This window comes from Antechinus flavipes, chromosome 3, assembly GCF_016432865.1.
Source record: "Antechinus flavipes isolate AdamAnt ecotype Samford, QLD, Australia chromosome 3, AdamAnt_v2, whole genome shotgun sequence".
Lineage (NCBI taxonomy): Eukaryota > Metazoa > Chordata > Mammalia > Dasyuromorphia > Dasyuridae > Antechinus > Antechinus flavipes.
Window position 1 is genome coordinate 30780608 of NC_067400.1, and position 25001 is coordinate 30805608.

A 25001-nucleotide genomic window follows, 5' to 3' on the forward strand; every position below is an offset into this window, starting at 1 on the left:
AAAGGAGAAAAGTTCAAGGCTCTCATTGCATTGAGCTCCAAAATAATTGTCTAGTTCTTAGCTACAAGGAAGCCGGTACCATTAGTGAATTTGAGATAGCTGATGACCACAGAATAGGAAGGATTGTTGTGAACCTCCTGGGCTGATTAAATAAGTGCGGTATAATTAGCTTCGGATAGGATATTCAGTGGAAAGATATGAAAAAGCAGCAGAATGATATGCTATCGTTCCATCAATTTGTGGCATAATAGGCCACAAGGAAGCAAAAACCAAACCACACGCAACAAATCCTGGAAATTTTTTTGCTAAGGGTGTAAAACATGGTTACAAATAAAATGCTTCAATGTGAGGAAATGAAGGGGACGGGCGCAGTACAGGAGACAAAACCAGAACTGATTGGGTTTGTGGTGAGGATAATGAGGAGTTGAAAATAATTCTGAGGCTGTGAGACTTAGTAACTAGAAGGATGGTGGTACCTTCTACAGAATAAGGACGTTTGGAAGAGGGATGAGTTCTGGAGGAAAGATGGTGAGGTCTCTTTTGGACCAAATGAGCTTGAAATTCCCATGAGACATCTATTTAGACCTGAGTTGAGATGATAATTGAATTCGTGGGACTTGGTTTGAGACAGAGAAGACACACACACACACACACATACACACACACACACACACACACACACACACAGAGACAAAGGCTGAAAGAGAGATAGACACAGAGCCAAGTGAGACAGAGAGATATACAGAGACAGACAGAAAGAGACAGAGAAACATACACAGAGATAAGTAAGAGAGACAGAGACAAAGACTGAGACACACACACACACACACACAGGCAGAGACACCGAGACAGAGATACACACAGAGAGACTGAGAGTAGAGACACGTACTTAGAGACAGAAACAGAGATTGAGAGAGATGGAGACACACACAGAGACAAAGAGACAAACACTGTTTAAAGAGATATGAAAAGAGAACTTCGAACAGAAACTTGGAGGCAGTGCTTATGAGGTCAGATGACAGCTAGAGTAGTCCCCATCCCCTGTGGCCCCTGGATCTTAAAGTAGGAACAATCCAGATTCACCATACATGATAACTTTTAAAAATATTCTTAATCCTATTTAAACCTTGTCATTTTTCCTGCTTAATCCTTTCTTCCTCTTTATTGATAAAATTGATTTAATCACATCTCATACACACTGGCAGCCCCATACACAGAGGGAGTTGGTTAATGTGACATTTCTGTATCTTACAAGGCTCAATTCATGGCATAGGGTGCTCATGATATATTACAGAGAATCTATCTCAGAATGGACTAAATGAGAATAATTTCTCTTGTCTCTGAATCTATATGACTTTTCATCTTCCCCAAAGAGTGGTTTTCTAAGGTCTGAAATGCCTAGGAAAAAGATGATCTCGCTCCCTCCATTCTCCTTCACTCAGAGCTGCTCTCTGGGCTTCTCCTCTGCCACCTAATCTCCCTGCGCCACAGCTATTTCTTTGGAGCCTTCCTCCCTACAAGGAAGGGCAGCAATGGATAACATGTGGAAAGGGCTGCTAGATTTCAAAATCAGTAGGGTTTGGAGGGTGGATTGGGGAGGGAGGGAGATGGAAGGTTGCATATGGGGAACTCTTAAGTTCTCTGAATATAATCTGACTACCATCAAGTGCCCTTCACTGACATAACTCACTTTTCCTCAATGAAATGATCAAGTCACCAAATTCAGTTCAATTACATTCAGTAGGCGTTTATTTACCTACTCATGCATGGAACTTTGGGGACATGAGGACAAAATCAACACAATCTTTGTTCTCAAGGATCTTGCTAGTTACTAGCACAGTGAATAGAACTTTGGACCCCAAATCAAGAAGACTTTCGTTCAAATCTGGCTCTGACACTTAATAGCTGTGGGACACTGGGCAAATCATTTGCCTGCTTCAGTTTCTTCATTGGCAAAATAAGGATAATAATAGCACCGACTTCCCAAGGTTGTGGTGGTGAGAAGCAGTAAGTTAGTCAATAAGCTTTCAGGCATATATCCCTTAAGAAGTTCATAATTTAATGGACAAAACAATATACAAACAAATCTACACAAACAAGCTATATATATAAAATAAATAGGAAATAATTGAGAGAGAAGGCACTGGAATTGTCAGGAATTATAGAATTCTTGTAGAAGGTAGGATTTTTATTGGGATTTGAAAGAAGCTACTAAGAGATGAGCAGAGAAGAGTGGTCCAGATATGGGGCTCATAGGAAAAATGTCCAGACTCGAGATATGGAGGTATCTTGTTTCCAGAACAGTATAGGGGCCAGGGTCATTGAATCAAAGAACACACTTTGTGCATTTGTTCATTATGTGTTTTTCTGGTGTGTGTTTATGTGTGTGGTGCAGGGAGTGCATGGTCAAAACACTGGAAGGTGATAATGATTATGGAAAGTTTTAAATTTCAAACAGAGTATTTTATATTTTATTTTGGAAGTGATAGCCACTATTGTGTTGTGTGTGTGTGTGTGTGTGTGTGTATGTGTGTATATGTATGTGTATGTGCGTGTGTGTATGTGTGTGCATGTGTGTGTGCGCGCACGTGTGTATGTGTGTGTATGTGTGTATGTGTATATATGTGTGTATGTATGTGCATTGCGTGCATGTGTGTGTATGTATATGTATGTGCGTGTGTATGTGTGCATGTGTGTATGTATGTGTGTGTATGTGTGTGCGTGCATGTGTGTGTGTGTGTGTGTGTGTGTGTGTGTGTATGTGCATGTGTGTATCCATATTTTTGGAAAATCACGTGCATGACTGAATGGAGGATGGTTTGAAATAGCGAAAAACCTGAAGCAGACAGACCCACTAGCAGGCTATTGCAATATGAGGTCCTGCACTAGACTGTGTCAGAGGAGAAAAGGGGACATATTTGAGAGATGCTACCATGGGAAAATTCATAGGCCTTGACAACAGATTTGACATGAGAGACAGTAAGGAGTCAAGGATGACAGATTGATTATGAGCCTGGGGGAGTGGGAGGATGATGGTACCCTTTAAGAGTCAGAGGGAAGTTTGAAAGATAACCAGATCGGTTTTAAACATGTTGGGTTTCAGATATCTACTGGACATCTACTTTGAGATTTCTGAAAGACAGTTAGAGATATGAGACTGGAGGTCAGATAACAGGTTCAGACTAGGACAATTGATTTGAGAATCATCAGCATAGAGGTTAAACTCTGATAGGTAAGATAAAACAAGGGACTATTTGTAGAGTGTTTTGCTAACCTTAAAGGGCTATACAAATGTTGGCTATTATGATTGCTATTACTAATATTTCCACAGTAAATGCCAATGATATAAAAAGTTATACAAAGTAATTTAAAGAGAAAGAAATCATAAACAATTTGGAAAGTGGGTATCACAAGGCCACAGAGGGATTATTGGATTTAGAGTTGGAAGGGAATCTAAACCAAATCTCTCATTTAACAAAGACAAAAACTGAGGTGTGAAGAGCAGAGTGACTTCCCCAAATTTACACAGGTAATAAGTCACCAGTTCATGTGAGAAGAGGTACATGAGTTGTGTTCTGAAGATGGTCAGGACTTCCAAAAGGTAGAGATGAAAAAAGGGTATATTCCAGACACTCTGATCAAAAGTTCCATCTCTCTCTCTCTCTCTCTCTCTCTCTCTCTCTCTCTCTCTCTCTCTCTCTCCCCCTCCCCCAATTGGGGTTAAGCGACTTGCCCAGAGTCACACAGCTAGTAAGTATTAAGTGTCTGAGGTCAGATTTGAACTCAGGTCCTCCTAACTTTCAGGGCTGGTGCTCTATCCATTCCACTACCTAGCTGCCCCCATTTCATTTTAAATATGTAGATTCCTGAAATAATAACCAATTTTTTTGAGCTAATTGGCAAGAAATGGAAATCCCAAGAAGTCAAAGAAACCTCCAGAGTCCTGGCTAATCAAGTAAAAAATAATAAATCAGAATTTCAAGCACCCACCTCGCTGTCTTGTCAAACATCAAAGGAATGGAAATGAATCTAGGAGGTCAGCATTCATGAATCAAGTCTCCTCCTGCTAGTTTTTTTTTTTTTTTTATAGGCCTATAACAAAGCGGAATCCTGAAAATTGTGGTAGGTAATGAGAATTTTGACAGACCCTTTAACTATGTGGAACTTGGAGGTGCCGCTATAATTCTGCTGCTTCAAATGAAAATTTCAAGTGTTTTCATTAGGTACAACAGCTGTTTCTATTACAAATAACAGATCTCGGAGGTAGTGATGTTGATACCAACTTCTAGAGGGTTTAAAATGAACACATACTCTACTCGTACTAGCTCGTACAATTACGGTTTAACATTTTTTTTTTCCCTTTTTGCACATGCAAATGAACTCCATTGCACTAAGAAGAAATTACTTACTTGCTCCTGGAATTGTCTGAAAGTGATACTAGAATTCTTGGTAGATTCACATTAACCAAATTAAAAGCCCCTGGGAGAAATTGGACTCTCTGCTCCTTCTAATCCACAGCATCTTCCTAAAGATTTTATAGGAACCTCTGTTTGGAAGTCTACTTTCATTACTAGGGCTCTTGGGAAAATGGGCTGCTTCCCAAGTCACCTGTTACTGGGAGATGGAATAGGTGGCCCTGTCAGCTCCCATGAGCCCCTTTATGCTTTTGCCTTTCCCCTGACTTTCTGGGGTATAGGGTAATATGACTGGGAATAGGCTCTCTCTTCCAGTTTTCCCCAGATGTGACCCAAGTTAAGAGCTCAGAATTCTATCCTGCCATCAATGGGAAGGAGAGCCTGAGGACCTAGCAGATGGCTTCACCTAGGAAGACATGTTCAGGGATGTCTCTCACACAGGCAGGTTATGAGGATTTCTGATGGGCTATGATTTAAGGATTGCTTTGAAAATTCCATGCCTTTCCAAATCCTTTCCCCAAGACAGAAGGCTAAAATTCCACCAATGGAATTGAACCTAATTTATTTATGTTAAAAATTTTAATTTCTGGTAAAAATAAAACTAATTTGGGGCGGGGAGAGTAATGTTGAAAAGAAGTTAAGTTTTTGGCTTTAGAGAAGCCAGGTTCAAATTCCAGTGATGCTAGGTAGTATGGTGGATAGAGTGCTCAAGTTGGAGGCAGGAAGACTCATCTCCATGAGTTCAAATGTGGCCTTGGAAACTTTCTAGCTGTGTGACTCTGGGCAAGTCAGTTCACTCTGATTGCCTCAGTCTCCTCATCTGTCAAATGAACTGGAGAAGGAAATGACAAACCAGTCTAGTATCTTTACCAAGATTACTCCAAATGGGGTCACAAAGAGTCAGAAGTGACTGAAATGACTCAATTATCTTTATCTTTCCCATGAGGAAAAGGAAGGGGTTATACCAGATGCGCTATGAGGATCCTCCTAATTCTAAATCTATCTTTTCTTGTCATAATTATTATCAGTCATTTTGATATGTATGAGTTTATAAGATCCATTTACGTGTAAATGAGTTTTCAAGATTATCACAGTTTTAAGAGTTGGAAAGGACCTTAAAGACTGTTTAGTCCTGCTCTTTTATTTTATAGATGAGAAAGTTGCAGCTCAGAGGGAGCAGATGCCTTGTCCAGAGTGGCAAGGCAGTAAATAACCCAGCAGGACTTGAAAGCCCATTCCTCTAACTCTAAATTCAGTGTTCATCTCACTGTACCATGATAGCTCATCTTATCCTGAGAGCCCATTTAGATAGGAAAAGGGGGAGAGAAGTTGAGGTCACTGAGCACTGCCAGTGGGTGGAGCAGGGATGACCATTGAGAAAAGAAAGGGGAAAAGACTAGAAAGCTGGAAGTACAGAAGTCTGCCTTCATCTGCTTCACATTTATGCCTTCAACCAGTCCTGAGCAAAGGATGGGGCCCATTTCCCATCAACTAACCAATCAGCAAGCATTTATTAAGCACCTACTATGTGTCAGGCATTCTTCTAGGACCTAGGGACACAGAGACAAAAGAGAGTCTCTCTTATTGCCCTCAAGGATCTTACAGTAGGAATCCATTGCTCTTTGTGTAATTCACACTGATGATCAATGGCCTTAGGCCACTTTCCAGATAACCAGCCTGGGATAGTAGGTGAGACTTACTATGGAGGGAAAACTTGGGGTTGAATGAGAAATTTGAGCAGCAAAATTCCTTGTGTAAAATTATGCTCATTAATTAGCATTTTCAGCTCTGTACTAGCCAGTATTTAAATTCACATACAAGTGAGCAGAATCCTTCCACACCGTAGAGAACTTTCACTGTCTAGAAATACTCTGATCCATTCATGGAGGGTTGTGGTTTTGGAAGTGCAGGAAACTCTCAGTGTGGAAACTCCCTGCTCTGATGCAGATAGCAGCTCATCTATGCTTTCTAGACCTAGCAACAGCTGGGACTTCTTCTTAAGCAGCGGATATCATATGAATCCCAGCAGCGTGCTATTAAATTTCCCACTCAAACAATGGAAAAAGTACTTTATAGATACTAACATATAGTCTATAATCTCAGCTAATGGGGAATTGAGTCATTAGTCTTTAACAGGGTTAAGATTCAGTCATGGGTCTGGGCAAATTCATAGGATAATGGTAGAAGATATCAAGGAATCAATGAATCAACAAGCATTGGTTAAGTGTCTATTATGTATGTAAGTGATATAAGAAAAAAACCCAAACTGCATTGCATTCTAAAGAGAGAGATAATATGTATGTATAAACTAGTTATATATATATATATATACACACAATATATAAAAATGTTTATCTATAAATAAAATATTATTTAAATAATACTTATTTAATATTATATATAATATATAATAAAATTATATAAAATAGATACAAAATGTTTATAAGGACTGGGAGGAAAGGGAGGTCTTTGCATAAATTTTGTTTCTCTCACTTGAAATAAGCAATACCTCCTGAACCACCTTTCCTCCCTAGTGGCCAAGGGTGCCAATGGTTCTGCTTTCCTCTGGTTTAAGATATCTCTGTTCTCCTCCATCTTTTGCCCACATCCTCCTTTCTCCTCTCTGGATCATTCTGGACGCACCTGCCAACCAGCGTATCTCCCATTGCTTCAACAATGCCCCTCTTCAGTCCTTTTGGCCTCATAAATTTAAATCTCTTAAGACTGAACGAACTTCCCAACTTCAGACTTTTTTAGAGTATTTCTGTCTTCTTTCCCCTCAAAACTTCCTTTCTTGTATTTATTTATCAATGGATATGCGGTGTCTCAAACAATAGTGAACTGGAAGGGTACTTAGAAACTTTCTGCTAAGACCTCCTCATCTTACAGAAGAGAGAACAGAGGGATGGCACAGGTAGTTAGTGGTTGAACAAGGATTTGAACCCAGATCCCATGATTTCAAATTCAGTCCTCTGAGTTGGGGATTTTTCCCACTCAATCAACATACACGTCATCATCTTTTGCTCAGTCCTGCTTTAGGAGTTTCACAATCACATGCACCAACAAAATCTTTTGAGACTTTAAGACATCCCCTACCCCTGTGCAACCCTCCCCCTCCCCCCCACCCGCCCAAGCAGGTTGCTTGATTTAAAAGTCACATGAAAATTTTGCTAGAATTTTGGGAAATTCTCAAAATAATTCAAATTCAAGTATGGGAAGTGACATGCATGGGAGGCAAACAATGTTCACAACACACATGGATTACATGTAAGATCCCCAGCGTGTATTATATTATACATGCCATGCCATGCTATACTATACAATATGTCACATATTATACCCCATATGTTATAGTTTATATATATTCTACCATGCCATGCCATATCAAGCTATACTATTCTATACTATTCTATACCATATTATATAATTACATTGCATTATGTTATATTATTCTATATTTATTATATTACATTGCATTATATTATGCTATATTCATTATTTTATATTATATTCTGTTCTGTTCTATTCTATTATACTATGCTATGTCATGTCATGCTATACTATATTACAGTATACCATATTATATTATATTATGCTACATTTATTATATTATATTAATTGCACTATATTATGCTACATTCATTATATTGTGTCCTGTTCTGTTCTATTCTATTCTATTATGCCATGTCATGTCATGCTGTACTATATTATACCATACCATATTATATTATTATATTATACTATACTATATTATATTATGCTATATTTATTATATTATATTATATTCTGTTCTGTTCTATTCTATTCTATTCTACTACGCCATGTCATCATGCTGTACTATATTACACTATACCATATTACACGATATCATATTACATTATATTATACTATGCCATATCATACTGTCATACTATCTTATACTGTGTTAAGGTATTGGAACAACTGATGGCTCAGGGGATGGACTACTGGGTCTGAAGTCAGGAAGACCTGAGTTTAAATCCAGTCTCAGCTATTTACTAGTTGTGTGATCCGAGTAAGTCACCTAATCTCTGTTTGCCTTAATCCACTGAAGAAGGAAATGGCAAATCACCCCATCATCTTTGCCAAGAAAAGGCCACAGACAGTACTGGAAAGCTAAGCTCCTCAGGGTCACCAAGAGCTGGCCATGACAAAACAGCTAAATGCTATGTAGGGCATTCTCTAAGTGCGTTCTGTATTGTGTTGTGGAAACCATATGCGTCACTGGGACACAGGGTAGTGTGTGTCCACAGATGCAGAGTGGTCTTGGGAGGTAACCCCCAAAGGAGGGCACGAGCAGCAGGGGCGCCTGGGAGAGACCCCTTATAGAAGGAGTCTTGGCAGAAATCAGGGAAGTCAGGACACGGTAGTGAGGATGGAAAACGTTCCTGGGATGGGGACCAGCTGATGAATAGGCAGAGTCTGGAGACGGAGGGAGGTGAGTGAGAAACAGCAGGGAGGTCCTTCATGGGCAACCTCTGAGACTGTGAGTTTTAAGCCGTTGTAGATCTTTGCCAACACAGGGCATTTCCTCCCTGGGGGCTCCCTGTGAAGCTGGAAATGCATGTCCAGGCTAAAAAAAATCATCTGGTTTCAGCCTGACCTCTGCTGATCTTGGGCATTGAGTAGCGCTGGTCCAGATTAGTATGTGGAGCAGAGAAGAATGTCTGATAACAGTAACAGTAATAAAACCATAGGTTTTTTTTTCTTTTTTGCTGAGGCAATTGGGGTTAAGTGACTTGCCCAGGGTCACACAGGTAAGTGTCTGAGGCCAGTTTTGAACTCAGGTCCTCCTGACTTCAGTGCTGGTGCTCTATCCATTGCACCACCCAGCTGCCCTTGGACCATAATTTTTTTTAAAAAGAGAGGGAGGATGGAGTGGTGGATTGAAAGCTGGTGTTTATCTGAAAGACCTTGGGCTCAAGTCATATCACTTCAGGCGGCCATTCCCTGCAGCTCTCAGTGATAAAGCAGATGCTGATCTTCATTGGTCCTGCATGGGAGGGTGTTTCACCAAGATTATACCAGTGAAATCACAAATTAGGTCCTGAAGACCCCAAAGACTGCATTTGTGGTGGAGACATTTCATTATGACTTTTCTTCCAAGGCCATTTCATGAGCTGCATCCTCTGACTGATGAGAAAAGGCCAAGCCAAAGGGTAGAAGGAGCTTATGATCTCCTCTGAGTAGATATGGACCTGGAATAGCCTTGTCCGGAGCACTTCCTCTGCAGTGATGGGGAGGTGGTGGTGGGGGAAATGACAGATACGATGCCACACTGGAAAGGACTGGCTGTATCGTGGGGTCTGCAGGCAATTAGGAAGCAGCAGGATTGAAGTCCTGCCATCAAAACCTCACTGCACTCAGTTTTTTTTTTTTAAATTTTTGATTCCCTGTAAACTTAACCATAATCTTTTTTTTTTTTTTAATAAAGAAATGAATTAAAACTGAAGAAATACTCTGAAGGAAAAAAGAATGAATGACCAAGATGGAAGAAGGAGATAGTGAAAATGGACTATTCAGTAGTGTGAGATAAAGAAAGACCAGGAAGCTATAGACTCACAGTCTGTTGGGAAAGATGGGGATTTGAGGGAAGACTATCAAATTAAACTCACCCCTGCTTGACACTGAGGGTGGGCACAGAGCTGGACAGAATAACCAAAGAACTTTCTTTCCACCTTCTTGACAGATGTGCCTGACCCCAAATGGACACCGACTCAGAGCAACCCACTCTGACCACTGCCCCCAGCTGCAGAGCTTTATTTACCTTCTGGATTTTATTCCATACCCGTTCTTTATCATTCCTTCTTCCTTCAAGGGTGTCCATAGCGTCTGACATTAGCGACTGCAGCTGTGGAGGCAAGATAAAGATGATCAGGGTGGGATTCACACAGAAATAACTTCTCTAAATGCACAGATTAAAACCTAATTAAAAAATCATTTGTACGCTGATGATTTTATTACTCAGCCGTCAGACGGGCAAGCGTAGCCACCTCATATCTCCGCCTTAGCCGCTGCTGAGCGCTATTATTACGGGTATAAAATATGGAACGCTGAGAAAATTCCCCCAGAATGTCTGTCCTCAACATATAGACTTTAATGCAAGAAGTGTGGATGTTTTGTAAAAACAGATTTGGGCTGTAAAGAACGACGGCTGTACCAAATTCTCTCGGGGAATGCTCTGCAGTACATGGATGATTTTTAGTATTTTTCTCCCGAGGCTAATGTATCATAATTCTCGGCATCATGTAAAAGCTCACCAGAGGAAAACAGTAAAATTGAGATGTTTTTATTGCTTCTCAAAGGATGGAGCTCATTTAAGTTCTCTCCGTGGCTTTTTGTTTCAAAAGAACAACATCTCTCTCTTTCTCATTTTTAAGACCCCACTAACAGTCAGATGAGGTAAAAACTCCCCAGTTTTTCAAGAACAAAGCTAATTAAATTCGAGGTTTAAACCATCTCACATGGCTGCAAAGCAATACAGTAAAAAGGAGTAATTTAGCAGGGTCAGGCATAGACGCAGGGTCCCAGCAAGGGCCAGCTCACTTCTCCTTGATGCTGGAGTCCAGAAGCCTAAGCTGATCTTTTTGAGTGCTGGGTACCAATGAGGATGGAGAGCCAAACGGCAACCACTAGATAGTTAGTTACTATCTGTATAGCACTGGCAGAATGGAGGGAGTTCCCAGGAGCAGTTTCTTAAGAACACATTTGGAAAAAAAAAGAAAAGAATGAAAAGAATACTCATAATGACCAGATACACTTGTAGCCTGAAAGGTTCTCCATTTAGAGGCAGCAAAAGCTCTCTATGGGAAAGTGCTGAGGGGATTGGAGACCCACAGCACGGACCAATAGGGATGAAAAAGGATCATCAGCGACTGGTGAGATTGAGGCAGGGCTTCAAGTTTAAGGACTCCAAGGGCTCCAGAAGCCCATCTTTGAGATGTTACAGAAGACCCTGATCATCCATTCAGAGAAGATCTCTAAACTTCCAAGATCCAGGGGAGCCTGAAATCTACTCCCATCCCTTGGTATATGCATATTCCAGGAGCAAAGCTTAGTATAGGAATCTAGATGACCCGAGTAGAGACCAACTCAAGCTACTTCCTCCATCCAAGAGGAAACTGGGGAGCTGAACTTGGCCCTGACAAGTCCCTGTTCAGGAATTAAGTCTGGACAGAGGAGTAAGCAGAAAATATCAACCACTGATAATAATGCTTTAAACATATCATTACAGATTCAGAGATATCCAAATCCAACTGGGAAAAAGACAGTAACCTCACGAAAACTTTAAGCAGAGAATCAAATTAGAATGGATTTTCCCAGAAACACTATGATTAATAATAAGAAATTATCATAATAAAAAAGACATTTTTGATGGCTCCTTCTATGTATGAGGTACTGTACTAAACATTTTATTATTTCATTTGATCCTCATGACAATCATTTATATACCACTAGCATCCAGAAAGGAAGAATACAAGTCCCAAAGAGCCACAATCAGGATCATATAAGACTTGGCAGCTTCTACATAAAGGAAAAGAGATCTGGGAAGCTAGTCTTCTAAAAGGCAACAGATAGACTTATAAGCATCAAATCACCCTGGGCAAAGTTGAGTTTTATCTTACAAGGGAAAAATAGGACTTTAATGGCATAGAGAAATTTTAAAGATTCTAGATGAAACAAACCAGAGCTTAGCTTTGAAATGCAAACAAAAGACAGAAGGCCAGAAAGGTAAATTCATATGAATAATTGGAAGGAGTTATATGATGCCAGTCGTGTTAATAATCATCTAATGAGGGAAAAGAAACATGTCCCTGCAGTATTGGTTCTGTTCTAATGATTTTAAGTATCAATGAAGAAGAGAATAAGAAGGTCAATATATATATATATATATATATATATATATATATATATATATATATATATATATATATATAGTTGTGTGTGTGTGTATGTATATATATATAGTGTTGTGTAAGAAGAGTATATAAATAAGGAAAAAGAAATGGGGGACAAGCATCAGAAGATCTTAAGATATGGACAAAGATGACTGAATAAATTCACGTATGCACTAACACAAAGAATCTGGTGAAGAAACACATAAAAGTCAACAAGTGTTAGTAGAGAGAATAAAACTGGGCAAAGAATAGTCACAAACACAACCACCTTCACCTCTGGAGGTTGAATTCTTGAGCAGGAATTAAAAGGGAAAAAAAGTAAAGCAAAAAGCTAAAAATTAAAGAGGGGCTGTTCATTAATTGAGGATTGGTTAAATAAGCTGTTGTTTGACAAGCAATTGAGTATTGTTGAGAGGGGATTTGGGGACCTTAGCCCAAAAAGACTTATCTGACAGTGATGTTATCTTTGACATGAAACTGGTAGGAGCAATTCTACAAAGGAGTTACATTATACTATATGAGCCTAATCCCTCACAGAGACTAAGCATACTATAGGTGGTATTATGTTCCCAAAATTTTGGGAGTGAATATTGGTACTTTCCTATTTAATATGTCTGAAGCAAATATCTATTTGTAAAATTCATTTAGTAATAAATAGTAAAATTGGAGTAGGATGCTTATAACTGGTCCCCTAACCAATCATAGAAAACATCGGTAGTGAAGACTCAAGTATGTGGCAGTAGAGAAAATCTCCCTATCAAACTCTCAGAGTACATAAGAATACTGTTGGAAATATATAGCCCAGCTGATTCAGAGAGAGTGGGACCAGAACTTCTTTGTTATTTAAATGTTTCGTGTTGTTCAAAGATAAATCTCTTTCATAGAAGACATCTCTTACTCCTGAACTTCCAAATGTGCACCAATTTTTTAATTTAAAAAATGCAAAAAGGAATAATTTTCACATATAAGATAGAATATATTTAATACTATGTATTGAGCTGTGAATCTATTTTATATATTTTATGTATTTCATATATTTAAAAATAAGTTTATTTTGCAATGTATATGAATTATATCATATATATATGATATACATATATCATAGCAATTTAGGAATATGATGATTTAAAAATTCAAGTGGTATTCACTTTAAATAAATAAAAAATAACCATATTACCTTTTTTCAATAAGTACCCTAGCTTACTTTGAAAAGTATTTAAAAATTACTTTTGAAAAGTATATAAGATATGTTTATTTCAAAGTCCTGTCTATCAATATTCCTCCCTTGACTGTGCATTTCAAATTCTGGTCTTTTCTCTCAATTCAAAGCTTTACTCAGTTCACCTTTTCACCATGCTACAAAAGCCTGAAATCTCTGAAATAAAATGTGGGACAGGGATAAGAAGCTGTCCTCAAGCCAGAAGATCTGGATTCCAATCCTACCTATCAAAGATTTGATATGTGTGATCTTGATCAAGGTATTTAATTTCTTGGGGCTCTGGCAACTCTTCAAGGCTATAAATTGCAGATAAAGTGCTGCCATGAATTGTTAAAGGCAAAGTTCTGGCACCCATCAAATTACAGTTTGGGGTATTTGATTTGTAAAATCAGAATTAGATTTGATAATGTCTAATGTTCTTTTCAGCTCTATACACCCATCCTGATTCTTCTTTATTCCTTCTATGGCTCACTGTGTAGCCTAGAGCATGTTACCGCCATTCCCCCATTCTACCTTGGAAGGCACCATTATACAATGGAAAGAGCTCTTTAGGGTCAAAAGAAAACTGAGTTCCAATCCTGTCTCTTTTACTTACTACCAAGTCTGTTCTGTGACCTGTGAAGTGAGGGATTTAGTTTGGTAGGTTCCAAGGTCCTTCTGAGCTCTAAATAAATAAGACCACAAAGCTCTGTTTCCTCATATGAAAAATTAAAAAGTTGGACTAAATAACCTTCGAAGATCCATGGTCATATGATCCTGTATGATCCATGCTATACAGTTGGGGGTACTAAGACAAACCCCTCCCCCCCAAATGAAACGATCTTTGTCTTCAAAGACTTCCTACTGAATATTTATCTGAGGAGAAATGACTCAATGTTTTAGGGCTACATCTGATCATTTACTTCTTCCCAGTGACCATCCCTCCCCTTGGTTTAGGGCTCCCAAGAATCCTAAGCAAATGTTAAAAGAGATCCTCACCAACTCAGCATCCTGTTGACTGATGTCTTGGAGATAGGGGATGGTGGCTAGGTCAGCCATTGCTTGGTTGATCACTTGGGACTGCTCCTTGACTCTCTGCAGTCGGCTGAGGAGGCTGGCGTACTGTAACTTCTCGATCACACCAGAGCATGCCCGGAAACTACCCTAGCCTCTCGGCAAAAACAGAGGTTTTAGAAGAGAAATCAAGTGAACAGGGCCTCCCCCAGGACACTGGGTTTTCAGCCTCCCCGATATGCTAACCCAGAGGAAGGCACTTAGGAGAAATGTGTCCACAATCGCCTCTTTAAAAGACCCCCTTCATGTCTTTTCTGATCCAGAAAGGAGAAACTTCAAAGAACAGATGGAGAATATTCAGTTATAATATGCAGCGTTTTATATAATAGAGATGCAAGTACTGAAATTAATCTGCAATTTCATCGATGTAAGTATATCCTCCAGTAATATCTATCACATCTCTGTTGTAACTTCCCATTCTATAGGAAAATCTGTGCCCCCTGGTGTTTTTGTGGATTTATCTTTTTTGCCCTGTGGACTGACATTATTATTATGGCAGCAGCATGGTGCAGTGGGTTAAACTCTGAATTTGATGCTCAGAGACTTGGGGACAAATCCAGGGCTTGTCACATATGTCACTTAGGACGAGCCACTTAAGTTCATTACTCTCTCAGTCAACAAGCCATGGGAAGCACTATATACCAGGCACGGGGATATAAACAAAAAGGGAAAAGATGTCCCTGATCTCAAGAATCTTTTATTCCGTCTAATGGAGGAGACCACATGTAAAAAGCTAAGATACAGACAAGATATCTATTAGGTAAATTGGGGATAATCTCAGAGGGAAGACACTTAGCTTGAGGGTATCAGGAAAGGTTAAGACTTGAAGGAAGCTCATGAATCTAGGAAACAGAGGAGAGAAGGAAGACATTTCCAGATATGGGGGATAGCAAGGAAACATGCCCTATCGGGAGATAAAAGTCCTATGCAAGGAAGAGTATGGAGCCCCATGTCGCTGGATGGCATTTCATGTCCATAGGTGAGGTATAAGTGTAAGGTAGGGAAGGTACACTTTGTGCAGGGCTTTAAAAGCCAAACGGGGTTTTATATTAGATCCTGGGGGCAATAGGAGGTATTGGAAGTGATTGAATAGGAGGATAATGTAGTCAGACAGCACTTTTTTTTTTTTAAGGTTTTCAACATTCTTCTTCTCCTCTTCCTTTTCCTCCTCTTCCTTTTCCTCCTCCTCTTCTTCCTTTTCCTCCTCCTCCTCCTCCTCTTCCTCCTCCTCTTCTTCCTCCTCCTCCTCCTCCTTCTCCTCCTCCTCCTCCTCTGGCAATTGGGGTTAAATGTGTCCAGAGTCACACAACTGGGAAGTATTAAGTGTCTGAGGTAATATTTGAACTCAAATCTTCCTGACTACAGGGCTGGTGCTATCCACTGCACCACCTGACTGCCCCAACATTCATTTTTCTAAGATTTTAAATTTGAATTTTTTTCTCTTCCTTTCTCTCTCCTTCCCTAAGACAACAGGCAATCTGATATAGTTTATACATGAATAATCATGTTAAACACATTTCTACATTACTCGTTTATGAAAGAAATCAGAAGAAAATGGAAAAACCACGAGAAATAAAAAATAAAAAAAGTTAAAATAGTATGCTTCAAAATGCATTCAGATTCCATAATTCTTTCTCTGGATGCACAAAACATTTTCCATCTTATGTTTTTTGGAACTGTCTTGGATCATTGTATTGTTGAGAAAAGCTACGTCAGTCATAGTTGATTACTGCAGCGTTGCTGTTACTGTGTACAGCATTCTCTCAGGTCTTCTCACTTTACTCAGCATCATTTCATATAAGACTTTCTAGTTTTTTTCTAAAATCTGCCCGGTCATCATTTTCATTGCATTTATATACCCACAACTTGTCTAGCCATTCCCCAATTAATGTGCATACCCTCGATTTCCAATTCTTTGCCACCACAAAAAGAGCTGCTATAAATATTTTTTGGTACATGTGGGTCTTTCCTCCCCTTTCCCCCTAAGATGTGCATTATTTAGGAGTTTGATAGCTGAATCCAAGGTGGTCTGGAGTGGGGAGAGGAAACCAAGGCAGGGAGATCAAGTAGCTTATTGCAGTAGTCTAGATGTGAGAGACTTCACCATCTTGGTGAGAGAAAAGAGTGTATGTGAGAGATATTATGGGGATAATAATGATAGGCTTGATAACTACTTGGATAAAGAGCATCAATGAGAGAAAGTAAGGAGTTTAGGATTAAGGGATTAAGATGGTAGGTGTTAAAGCCAGGGTGACAGGGAGAGATGGAGGTACTGCTGAAGTAGGAAGAGGATTTTGGAGAAAAACAATGAATTTAGTTTTGGACAGTTGAGTTGAAGATGTCTGTGAGACATCAAGCTCGAGATGTCCAGGAGGCAGTCACAGATGCAAGACTGGAGCTCAGCAGAGGGGTTAGGACTGGACAAATATACCCTAGTATCATTTGTGCAGAAATTATAGTAAGTGCATGAAAGCTGATGGACTCACCAAGTGAAAGAATATAGAGGGAGAAGAGAAGGAGGGTCCTGGACTGAGCTCTTGGAGAAACCCATGGTCAGGGAGTATGAACTGGATAAAAATCAAACAAAGAAAACTAAGAGGGAGTATTCAGAGCAGCAGAGGGAGAACCAGGAGAGAACAATTCTAGAAAATACTAGAAGAGAATATGAAGTTGAAGAAGATGAAGGTGAAGTTGAAGGCTTCAGAGAGGTCAGGGAGAATGAGGATTGAGAAAAGGCAATAGGATTTGGTGATTAAAAATTATTGGTAACTTTAGATAGGAGTTTCAGTTGAATGGTGAGGTCAGAGGCTATGTTGCAAAGAATTAAAAAGAGAGTGAGAGGAGAGGATATAGAAGAGATGGCCTTCTTAAAGAATTTAGCCACAAAAGGGAGAAGAGCTATGGTGATGGATGGATGTGAAGAAGACATGGGTATATTTCTAGGCAGGAGGGAAATAGCTAGTAGAAAGAGAGAGACAAGATTAATGAGGGAGTGGGGAACTACAAAGGGGGGTGGAAAGGGCAGGATGAATAGGGTCATTTGTGCATGTACAGAAGTGTGCATTGATAAGGAAAAGGACCCTTTCATGGGACAGGATTAGAAGGTGGTGAGAGGTATCTATGAGAGATATGAGATGAGAGGGGGGGAGATTCCGAGGGAGCTCTTGCCAATTGTAACAACTTTACAGTGAAATACGAAGCAAGTTTCTCAGTGGGATAGTAGAGAGTCCTAAATAGCTTAAGGTGCAAAGGAAAAGTTCAGAAAACTCTTATGTAGTGGATGTGATAGGGAGTCAATTAGAGAGATCGAAAAGGATTCCCTTGTGACAAGTTAAAATTACATAACTAATTTATAGTGAATGAAGTTAGCACAGTTTTGTCTTTTTCTATCTTCAACAGTATGTGAAAGGAGCAGAAGAACAGGGGAATAATCCAAGGTTAAGAATTGGCAGGGTATCTAGAGAGAGGATTGTGGGAACTGAATGTGGATCACAACATAGTATTTTCACTCTTTTTGTTGTTGTTTGCATTTTGTTTTCTTTCTCATTTTTTTTCTTTTTGATCTGATTTTTTTTGTACAGCATAATCGTGGAAATATGTATAGAAGAACTGCACATGTTTAACATATATTGGATTACTTGCCATGTAGGGGAAGTGGTGGGGAAGGGAGGGAGAAAAAATTTGGAACACAAGGTTTTGCAAGAGTGGATGTTAAAAATTATCTTGGCATGTATTTTGAAAATAAAAACTCTAATAATAAAAAAAAAGAATTGGTGGGAAGGATTTTTGATAAGACAAGGGGTAAGGGACTCCAGAGAAGAGGAAAGTAAATGAGTTCAGTAGGGATCAAGATGGAGAAGGCAGGAGAGTATAGCCCATGCTAAAAGAATAGTCTGGGAAATGCTTGAAAGATCAGAGGTCATGGTAAAAACAAAGACCAAGGTTTAGGGTTGCCAACCATAGAGAGATGAAATGATAGCAGATTGCAATCAGAAAAAGAGATTTCAAAATACATGAACATGGAAGTGGTGAGTTTTGGGGTGATGACAAGATCAAGGGTATGATCATCTCAGTGTGTGGCTGAGTGGGGCTGGAAAAACACCCAGGAAACAGTAAGCTGAGGAATTGTGAAGTTATGGGGTGGAGGACTAAGGTCAAAGAAAAGTAGTAAATCAACAAGCATGCATCAAATGCTCAGTGTATGGTTAATTATGGAAGGATTCTTGAAGAGAGTAAATTCAAAGAAGTGATGGACATATCAGTGAGTCAATAGACATTTTAAAAAATGCTTATTTTGTACCAGGCACTGGTCTAATGCATCAGACATACAGAGAAAAATAAAACCATAGTATCTGACCTCAAGGAGTTCATATGTTAATGGGAGAGCACAGGCAAAGGCACTATGGCTATATAAGATATATTCAGTGTAAATGGAAGAAACTCTCAGAAGGGAAGGCACTAATGGGTGAAGGGGTGGGGAAAGAGATGGGAACCAGTGAGTTTCCTGGTGTGAAATATGAAAGGATTGGGGTTGGTCCAAGTGATCCCTAAGTTCCCTTTCAGCTCTAAATTTTAGGGCAATCTAAGAAATGATCATCTTTTTCTTTAACTGTGGGCTGTAACCATTTGCACATTATTATGTTTCTCTGCTCTCCAAATCATTCCAATCCAATCTCTGTCAATACTAAAGCAGAAAATTTATACTTATCAAGGATATTTTGAATGGAAAAGAGACAGGACTCATGAACCTCAAATGAATCTGTGATTTCAGATGAGATTTTGGAATATCCGACTCTCAGTATGAGGCATGCCTGGGCTTGATCTGCCCAACTCTTGTTTATTCTAATGTGAGAAAAGAAATCTCCTTCCTTTAAGAAAAGCTCCAATAGTGCTTTTAATATTTTATAGAAAAGGAAGAAATATTTCCCCAGTGATGAATGCACATCATAACATGCTTGAGTTTATGTTCTGGCTTAAAGCAAAAAAATTCTTGTAAACAGCAGTCATCAGAGTTTATTCCAGAGGCTGAAGACTCTGGAGGACAAAGTTCAAGTATATTATTTCTTTTCTTTGAGATCACATAAAAATCTTTAAAAAAAAACCCAAGTCTTATGGAAGAACATCCAGACTTAATTGTTTTCTGTAATGAGAAAGTAGTAGTTTTTTTTTTTTAACACACACACACACACACACACACACACACACACACATGTGTGTGTGTGTGTGTGTGTGTGTGTAGCACATGCTTATAATTACCTATACATGTGGACAGATAAAAAGACAGACAGATATAAAATACAAAGACTGATAGCTGAATGGATAGACAGATGATAGATAGGTTCTCTCCTATAGAGACACACATGTATTCATATCTATATGTATATCACTTATGTAGCATTTTAAAGTTTGCAAAATACTTTACACATATCTCATTTTATTCTTGCAACAACTTTAGAAAGTAGATGCTATTGTTATCATTCTTATTTTACAGATGAAGAAAATAAGTCACAGAAGTAGGGACTTTTCTAGAGTCACACAGCTACTAAGTGTCTGAGACAGGATTTGAACTTGTCTTCATGACACCCTAGATTTATATAAATCTGTCATCTCTAGAATTTCGAGAACACTATGAAAGGGTGAGGAAATATTTGAGGGACAGGTGGAATATAAATGAACATTAGTAAACCATAATATGATAGTCCACTAAGGAGTCCCCTGCCTAGTTTAACTAATACCACCTTGTCTATGAAAAAAAGGAAGCCACCTAAATCATTTCTTTCTAGTTTATAATTTTTGGAATTCTGGAAATTTATCAATCCACAGGGTCTGAGAGCTGCAAATGAGTTTAGTGATTCTTTTCTGTGAGCCATTGAAGCAAACTGCTTGTCTATTCAGGTAAAGAATGAAGCTCTCTTAATGGGATTCTGTTCATTGGTGGTGATCAAGTCCAAGAAGAAAGATTTCATTGAAGAAAGATAACTTCTTTTGCATTTCTTTTTTAAAAAGTGTGTCACTGGATTTGTGGGAAGAAAGTTGTTTAGAGAATCATCATTTCTAAAGGAAGAGAAAACTCCAGCCTTCCCTAAAACAAAATCTCTCAATGTAACTTCTCCAAGCACTAGAAAAATACAAATAACAACAGGTTTTTCTTAGCATGATCTATATAACATGCAAAGAAAGTGGCTCCAAGTATTGAGAGGGGGTAGTGCCCTACTCAATTCTAAATGAAAAGAAGAAAAATATTCTAGGGCATATTTAAAGAAATAACAATGATGGAAAAAATTACCCTAAACATCTAAAGGTTGCAAGGATGAGTCCACAGAGGAGTGAGCCTCCCATGAGAAACCCTTGAAGTTCACTGATATCAAAGAGCTCCAACCAGAAGGAGGGAAAACAATGAAGGAGCAAGGTTGGAGCTGAGACTTTACTCAGGTGAGGCTCAAGATGAAGTCATTTGCACATTCAATGGAGGCTTCAGGCACAGAATGAGGGAGGTTTAATAGACATTACAATGAAATGATTGGTGAATAAGTGGTACTGGATGATGTGCAGCAAAGCACTGTATAATAAAAATGTGGGGAATGTATTTGTAGCAGATATAACATCTCGACACATTCATTGTCCAAAAAATAAAATAAATACAGATGGCTGCTTCTTTGAGATGTGCCCATGTAAACAGTTTTCACGCTCCACTTGGAGAAAATAAAAAGTAAAATTAACGAGGCATTAAAAAACATGGTTAGTTAGGTCATTTTGGGGCATGTCAGCTTGGGAAGGAAGCTTCATGTATGACAAGTTTTATTTTTTTCCCATAAGTTTTTGTTTTAACCCACCCACATTTAGCCCAATAAATATAGTACTTGAGGTTTGAAATAGACTGCAAGTAATGCAAGTAAAAATGAATGGAAAAGACAGTGTATCATCAGGCTACACAGGGGACAATGAATCGATAATGAGTACAGGAAGTGACTGCAGATGGAGGCTACTGCTACTGCTGGTGGATACAAAGCAATTAGGAACAGAAACAAGGGAAAAGATAATGCTGGTTGGACTTAATTCCCTTCACTAACAGACACCTTGGTTAATGCCTATTGACTCAATGGTGGAGCCGAGGAGACCCAGTTTTCTTCAAAACTGCCAGTGGGACACAATGTTGGACAAATCCTACCAAAGTGGAAGAGCTTTAAGAAGATCCCTAGGGCAGTTTTGTGTGTCTCTTATCTGAGGATCAGCCCAGCTAAGGTTGGACTTATCCAACTGCCTTGCTGCCCTGGCTTACTGGGACCACAGAAATGCCTACCAAGTTTTACAGGGTTGTGGTTTGTATTATATGGAAGGAATGCTCACACCAGCATAGATCCTTGGAGTATGGAACTCCATTTAGAATGAAGGGAAAAGGTAGGGGATATTCTGAGGGTATCTTTGTATTCCAATATTTAAAATGCCTACCCTTGGATGGCACTTAGCATGTATATAACACCTTATTAAAGTTTGTAAAGTGCTTTACAACCATAAACTCATTTGATCTTCACAAAAGCTAGAGGAGGTAGTTGCTATTGTTATTCCCATTCTACAGATGAGAAAACAGAGATAAAAAGAGATTAAGTGACTCACCCAAGATTGAACATCTAGTAATTGTCTGAGAGGCTGGATTTGAACTCATTTCCCTGAGTCTAACTAGGTCTCATAAATAAATGGTTTCTGGGTAAAGAATATGCCATTTAATTTAAAGTGGAGTTTTTATCATGGACATGGTGGATATACTCAGAACTGTCATTTATAAATATGTATGTTCCTTTAACTGACTCAGATCACTCCTCTTTTACTTGGTGGATTTACTGGGGTTTTTTGATTGAAAATGTTATTTCATGATTATCTGATGATAAGCCTGGTTGGGCTAGTTCTCGAGTGACAAACACAGTCTGTCTTTGGCCTGCCTACACTTAGACAATTATTTTTTTTTAAATTAGGAAAATATCTTTTTTTTTAACATTATTTTGATCTGTCTCCATTAAAGGGAAAATCCTTTTTAACAAATATAAATAGTTGAGCAAAACTAATTCTCTTACTGGCCATGTTCAAAAATTTTATGCTGAGTCCATCACATCTCTTGTCAATCTATCCTATATAGGACTGTACTTGAGATTTGCTATGACTTGCCAGAGCTTATACTTGCCTACTATAGCTTTCAGGTAGCCAGTCATACAACCTCCAATGAAATGTCTGAAGAGGACTTTAATGGAGGAAGCAGTTCAGTGAAGATTTTGGATCCTCTAAGACTATGTGTTTTTTTTTTTGACAATTGGTGGGGAACCCCCTTATTCCATCCTGTTCCCCACCCAACCAAAGGGAAAAAACATACCAAAATATTTTTCTGCAGTTGAGCTAGTCCTTGGGCTATAAACATGGAGCCAATTTCTAGATCTGTTCCTTCAGATTTTCAGATTCAGCTAAATCTTTGCTAGCCTGGAATGGGGTTTGAATGGTCATCTTTCTGCCATGATGGAATTAGGCTCTAAAAGAGGCAGGCTGTGGTTGAACTGTTTTGGAAAATTTCTTGGCGCAAAAGTCATTTGCTGGTCTTTGATGGAAGATGGTGCTCAACTTGTATTTTATATTCCTCTGTTGAAATCACATTGCAATAACGTCCATTCCCATATAATTGATAGAGAAAGGACTGAGAAATGAGTGGATTTATTGGAGAGAAGAAAATTGAAAGCAGAAGCAGTCAATTTAAAATATTTCCTATTAGATGATGGCTTTATGTAGCTCAAACTTGACTTTCTTTCAAATTAGGCTGGAGATATATTACAATTTAATATTTATAATGACAGATTTCCAGCAAGTTGATTAGATCTTCAGGGTGACTATATAGTATGGATTAGGAGGGTCATGTCATTTATATATTTGTATGTTTATCTTCATTTGCATAATATAATACCAAAGTAATAATGTTTATAAAATAGGTATAACTGGAGCCAGTTATTGTGTTAACTGGAGCACTGGCTCTGCCTTCTGTCTGGCCCCATGATTGATGTTCATATTTTAATTAGTTTTATTTCAAGAGTCTTTAGGCATTCCCACCAAGGAATAAAGGTATAAGTTCTGGATGGTTCTCTCCATAGAAAAAAAGTTTATGAACCTATGCTATATTCAGCGTACTGTATTCTTGAACTACTGGCAATAAATGCAAATATCCAAAGGCAATTTATAACCTTTCAAGGAAAAGGAAAACATTTAATGAATAAGTCAAACACTTGGCCCGAAGATGGCAGAATGTCTAAGAGTCTACATAAATAGGTTGTGGAGGGCTTTGGTCATTCATTTAGTCAACTGGCCCGCTATTTGGCTCTTTGACTGTATAGGCTCAGTTACATCCTATTGCTAATGAGGCTCAGGTCATGAGTTCAATCCTTGTGTGGACCAGTTGGCTTAGATCTATTCCCTGGCAATAAATTGAGCTCATGATTCTGAAAGCAATGAGACTGGTCAAAAGGAAAGCTGCTATCTATTGGGGTAAATGAATCTCAGCAAATCCATCTCCATCACTGAAAAGACAATAAGATACCTTAGTTTGAAGGGAGGGAATTATGATACACTTTCTGTTTTTTTAAGAAGAGCATGTAACTGAGAGAGAATCATTGCTTAGTTTGGAGAAGTGTGTAGAGAGGTTCCCCTTTATCACACATTCATCAAACCAACACAAACTAACCACATCCTGTGAGATCATATCCTTTTGGTACCAAAAAGAAATAAGCACAATATTCCAAAAAATAAAATGGAAAGCAGTAAGATGATACCATGGGGAAAAATTGATTCCATGGAAAATAGAATGTATAGAAGAAATGATATTCCTATTTAAGTCACGTTGTTGTCAATGAATGGCCAATTTGATTATAGTTAATAGAAGATGTTTTTGAAACTATTCCTTGTCACTTAGAAATAAAACTAGACTTCGAGGCAAATTAATGTTTATTCGGTCTTCTTTTATGATATAGAGCCCATGTGAAAGTCTATGTGGGAGAACATCCTCTAATGACATGTTTTAAAAAGCACTAGGATCCTGGAATAAGATGTTTAAGAGAGGAAAGTGTCAAAAGACTGAAACAAATTATGGACAGCATTTTCACCCCAATAGGTAATTTATTAGACATTGATAACTACCAACCTATACGTTGACTTGTTTTTTGTAATTTTGTTCAATTGAACAAATGTTTATAAAACCCTGGCTACCAGGTACAAGATATTGTGCTAGGCTTTGAAGAGAAGACAAAAATGGTCAGAGTGTCTGTGTTCCTTTTATATTTATTCTTCTATTGGAAATCATAAGAATGATCAAGAGTGGTGGTGCATGCTTAATTCCTGCCCCCAGGGAGGCTGATGCTGAGGGCATCTCTT

The 25001-nt window shown here is 38.7% G+C and overlaps 1 protein-coding gene across 1 annotated transcript in view; it reads right to left on the reverse strand.

Annotated features, from left to right (window-relative positions):
• The window catches only part of SPATA16 (spermatogenesis associated 16), a 296094-nt gene that overhangs the window by 20904 nt on the left and 250189 nt on the right, over positions 1-25001 (reverse strand). Inside the window, exons 9-10 of the mRNA XM_051983185.1 lie at positions 14529-14693; positions 10201-10284 (exon numbers count right to left, since the gene is read on the reverse strand). Coding sequence (XP_051839145.1) covers positions 10201-10284; positions 14529-14693 — 249 coding nt within the window. The remainder of the gene's footprint in view (positions 1-10200; positions 10285-14528; positions 14694-25001) is intronic.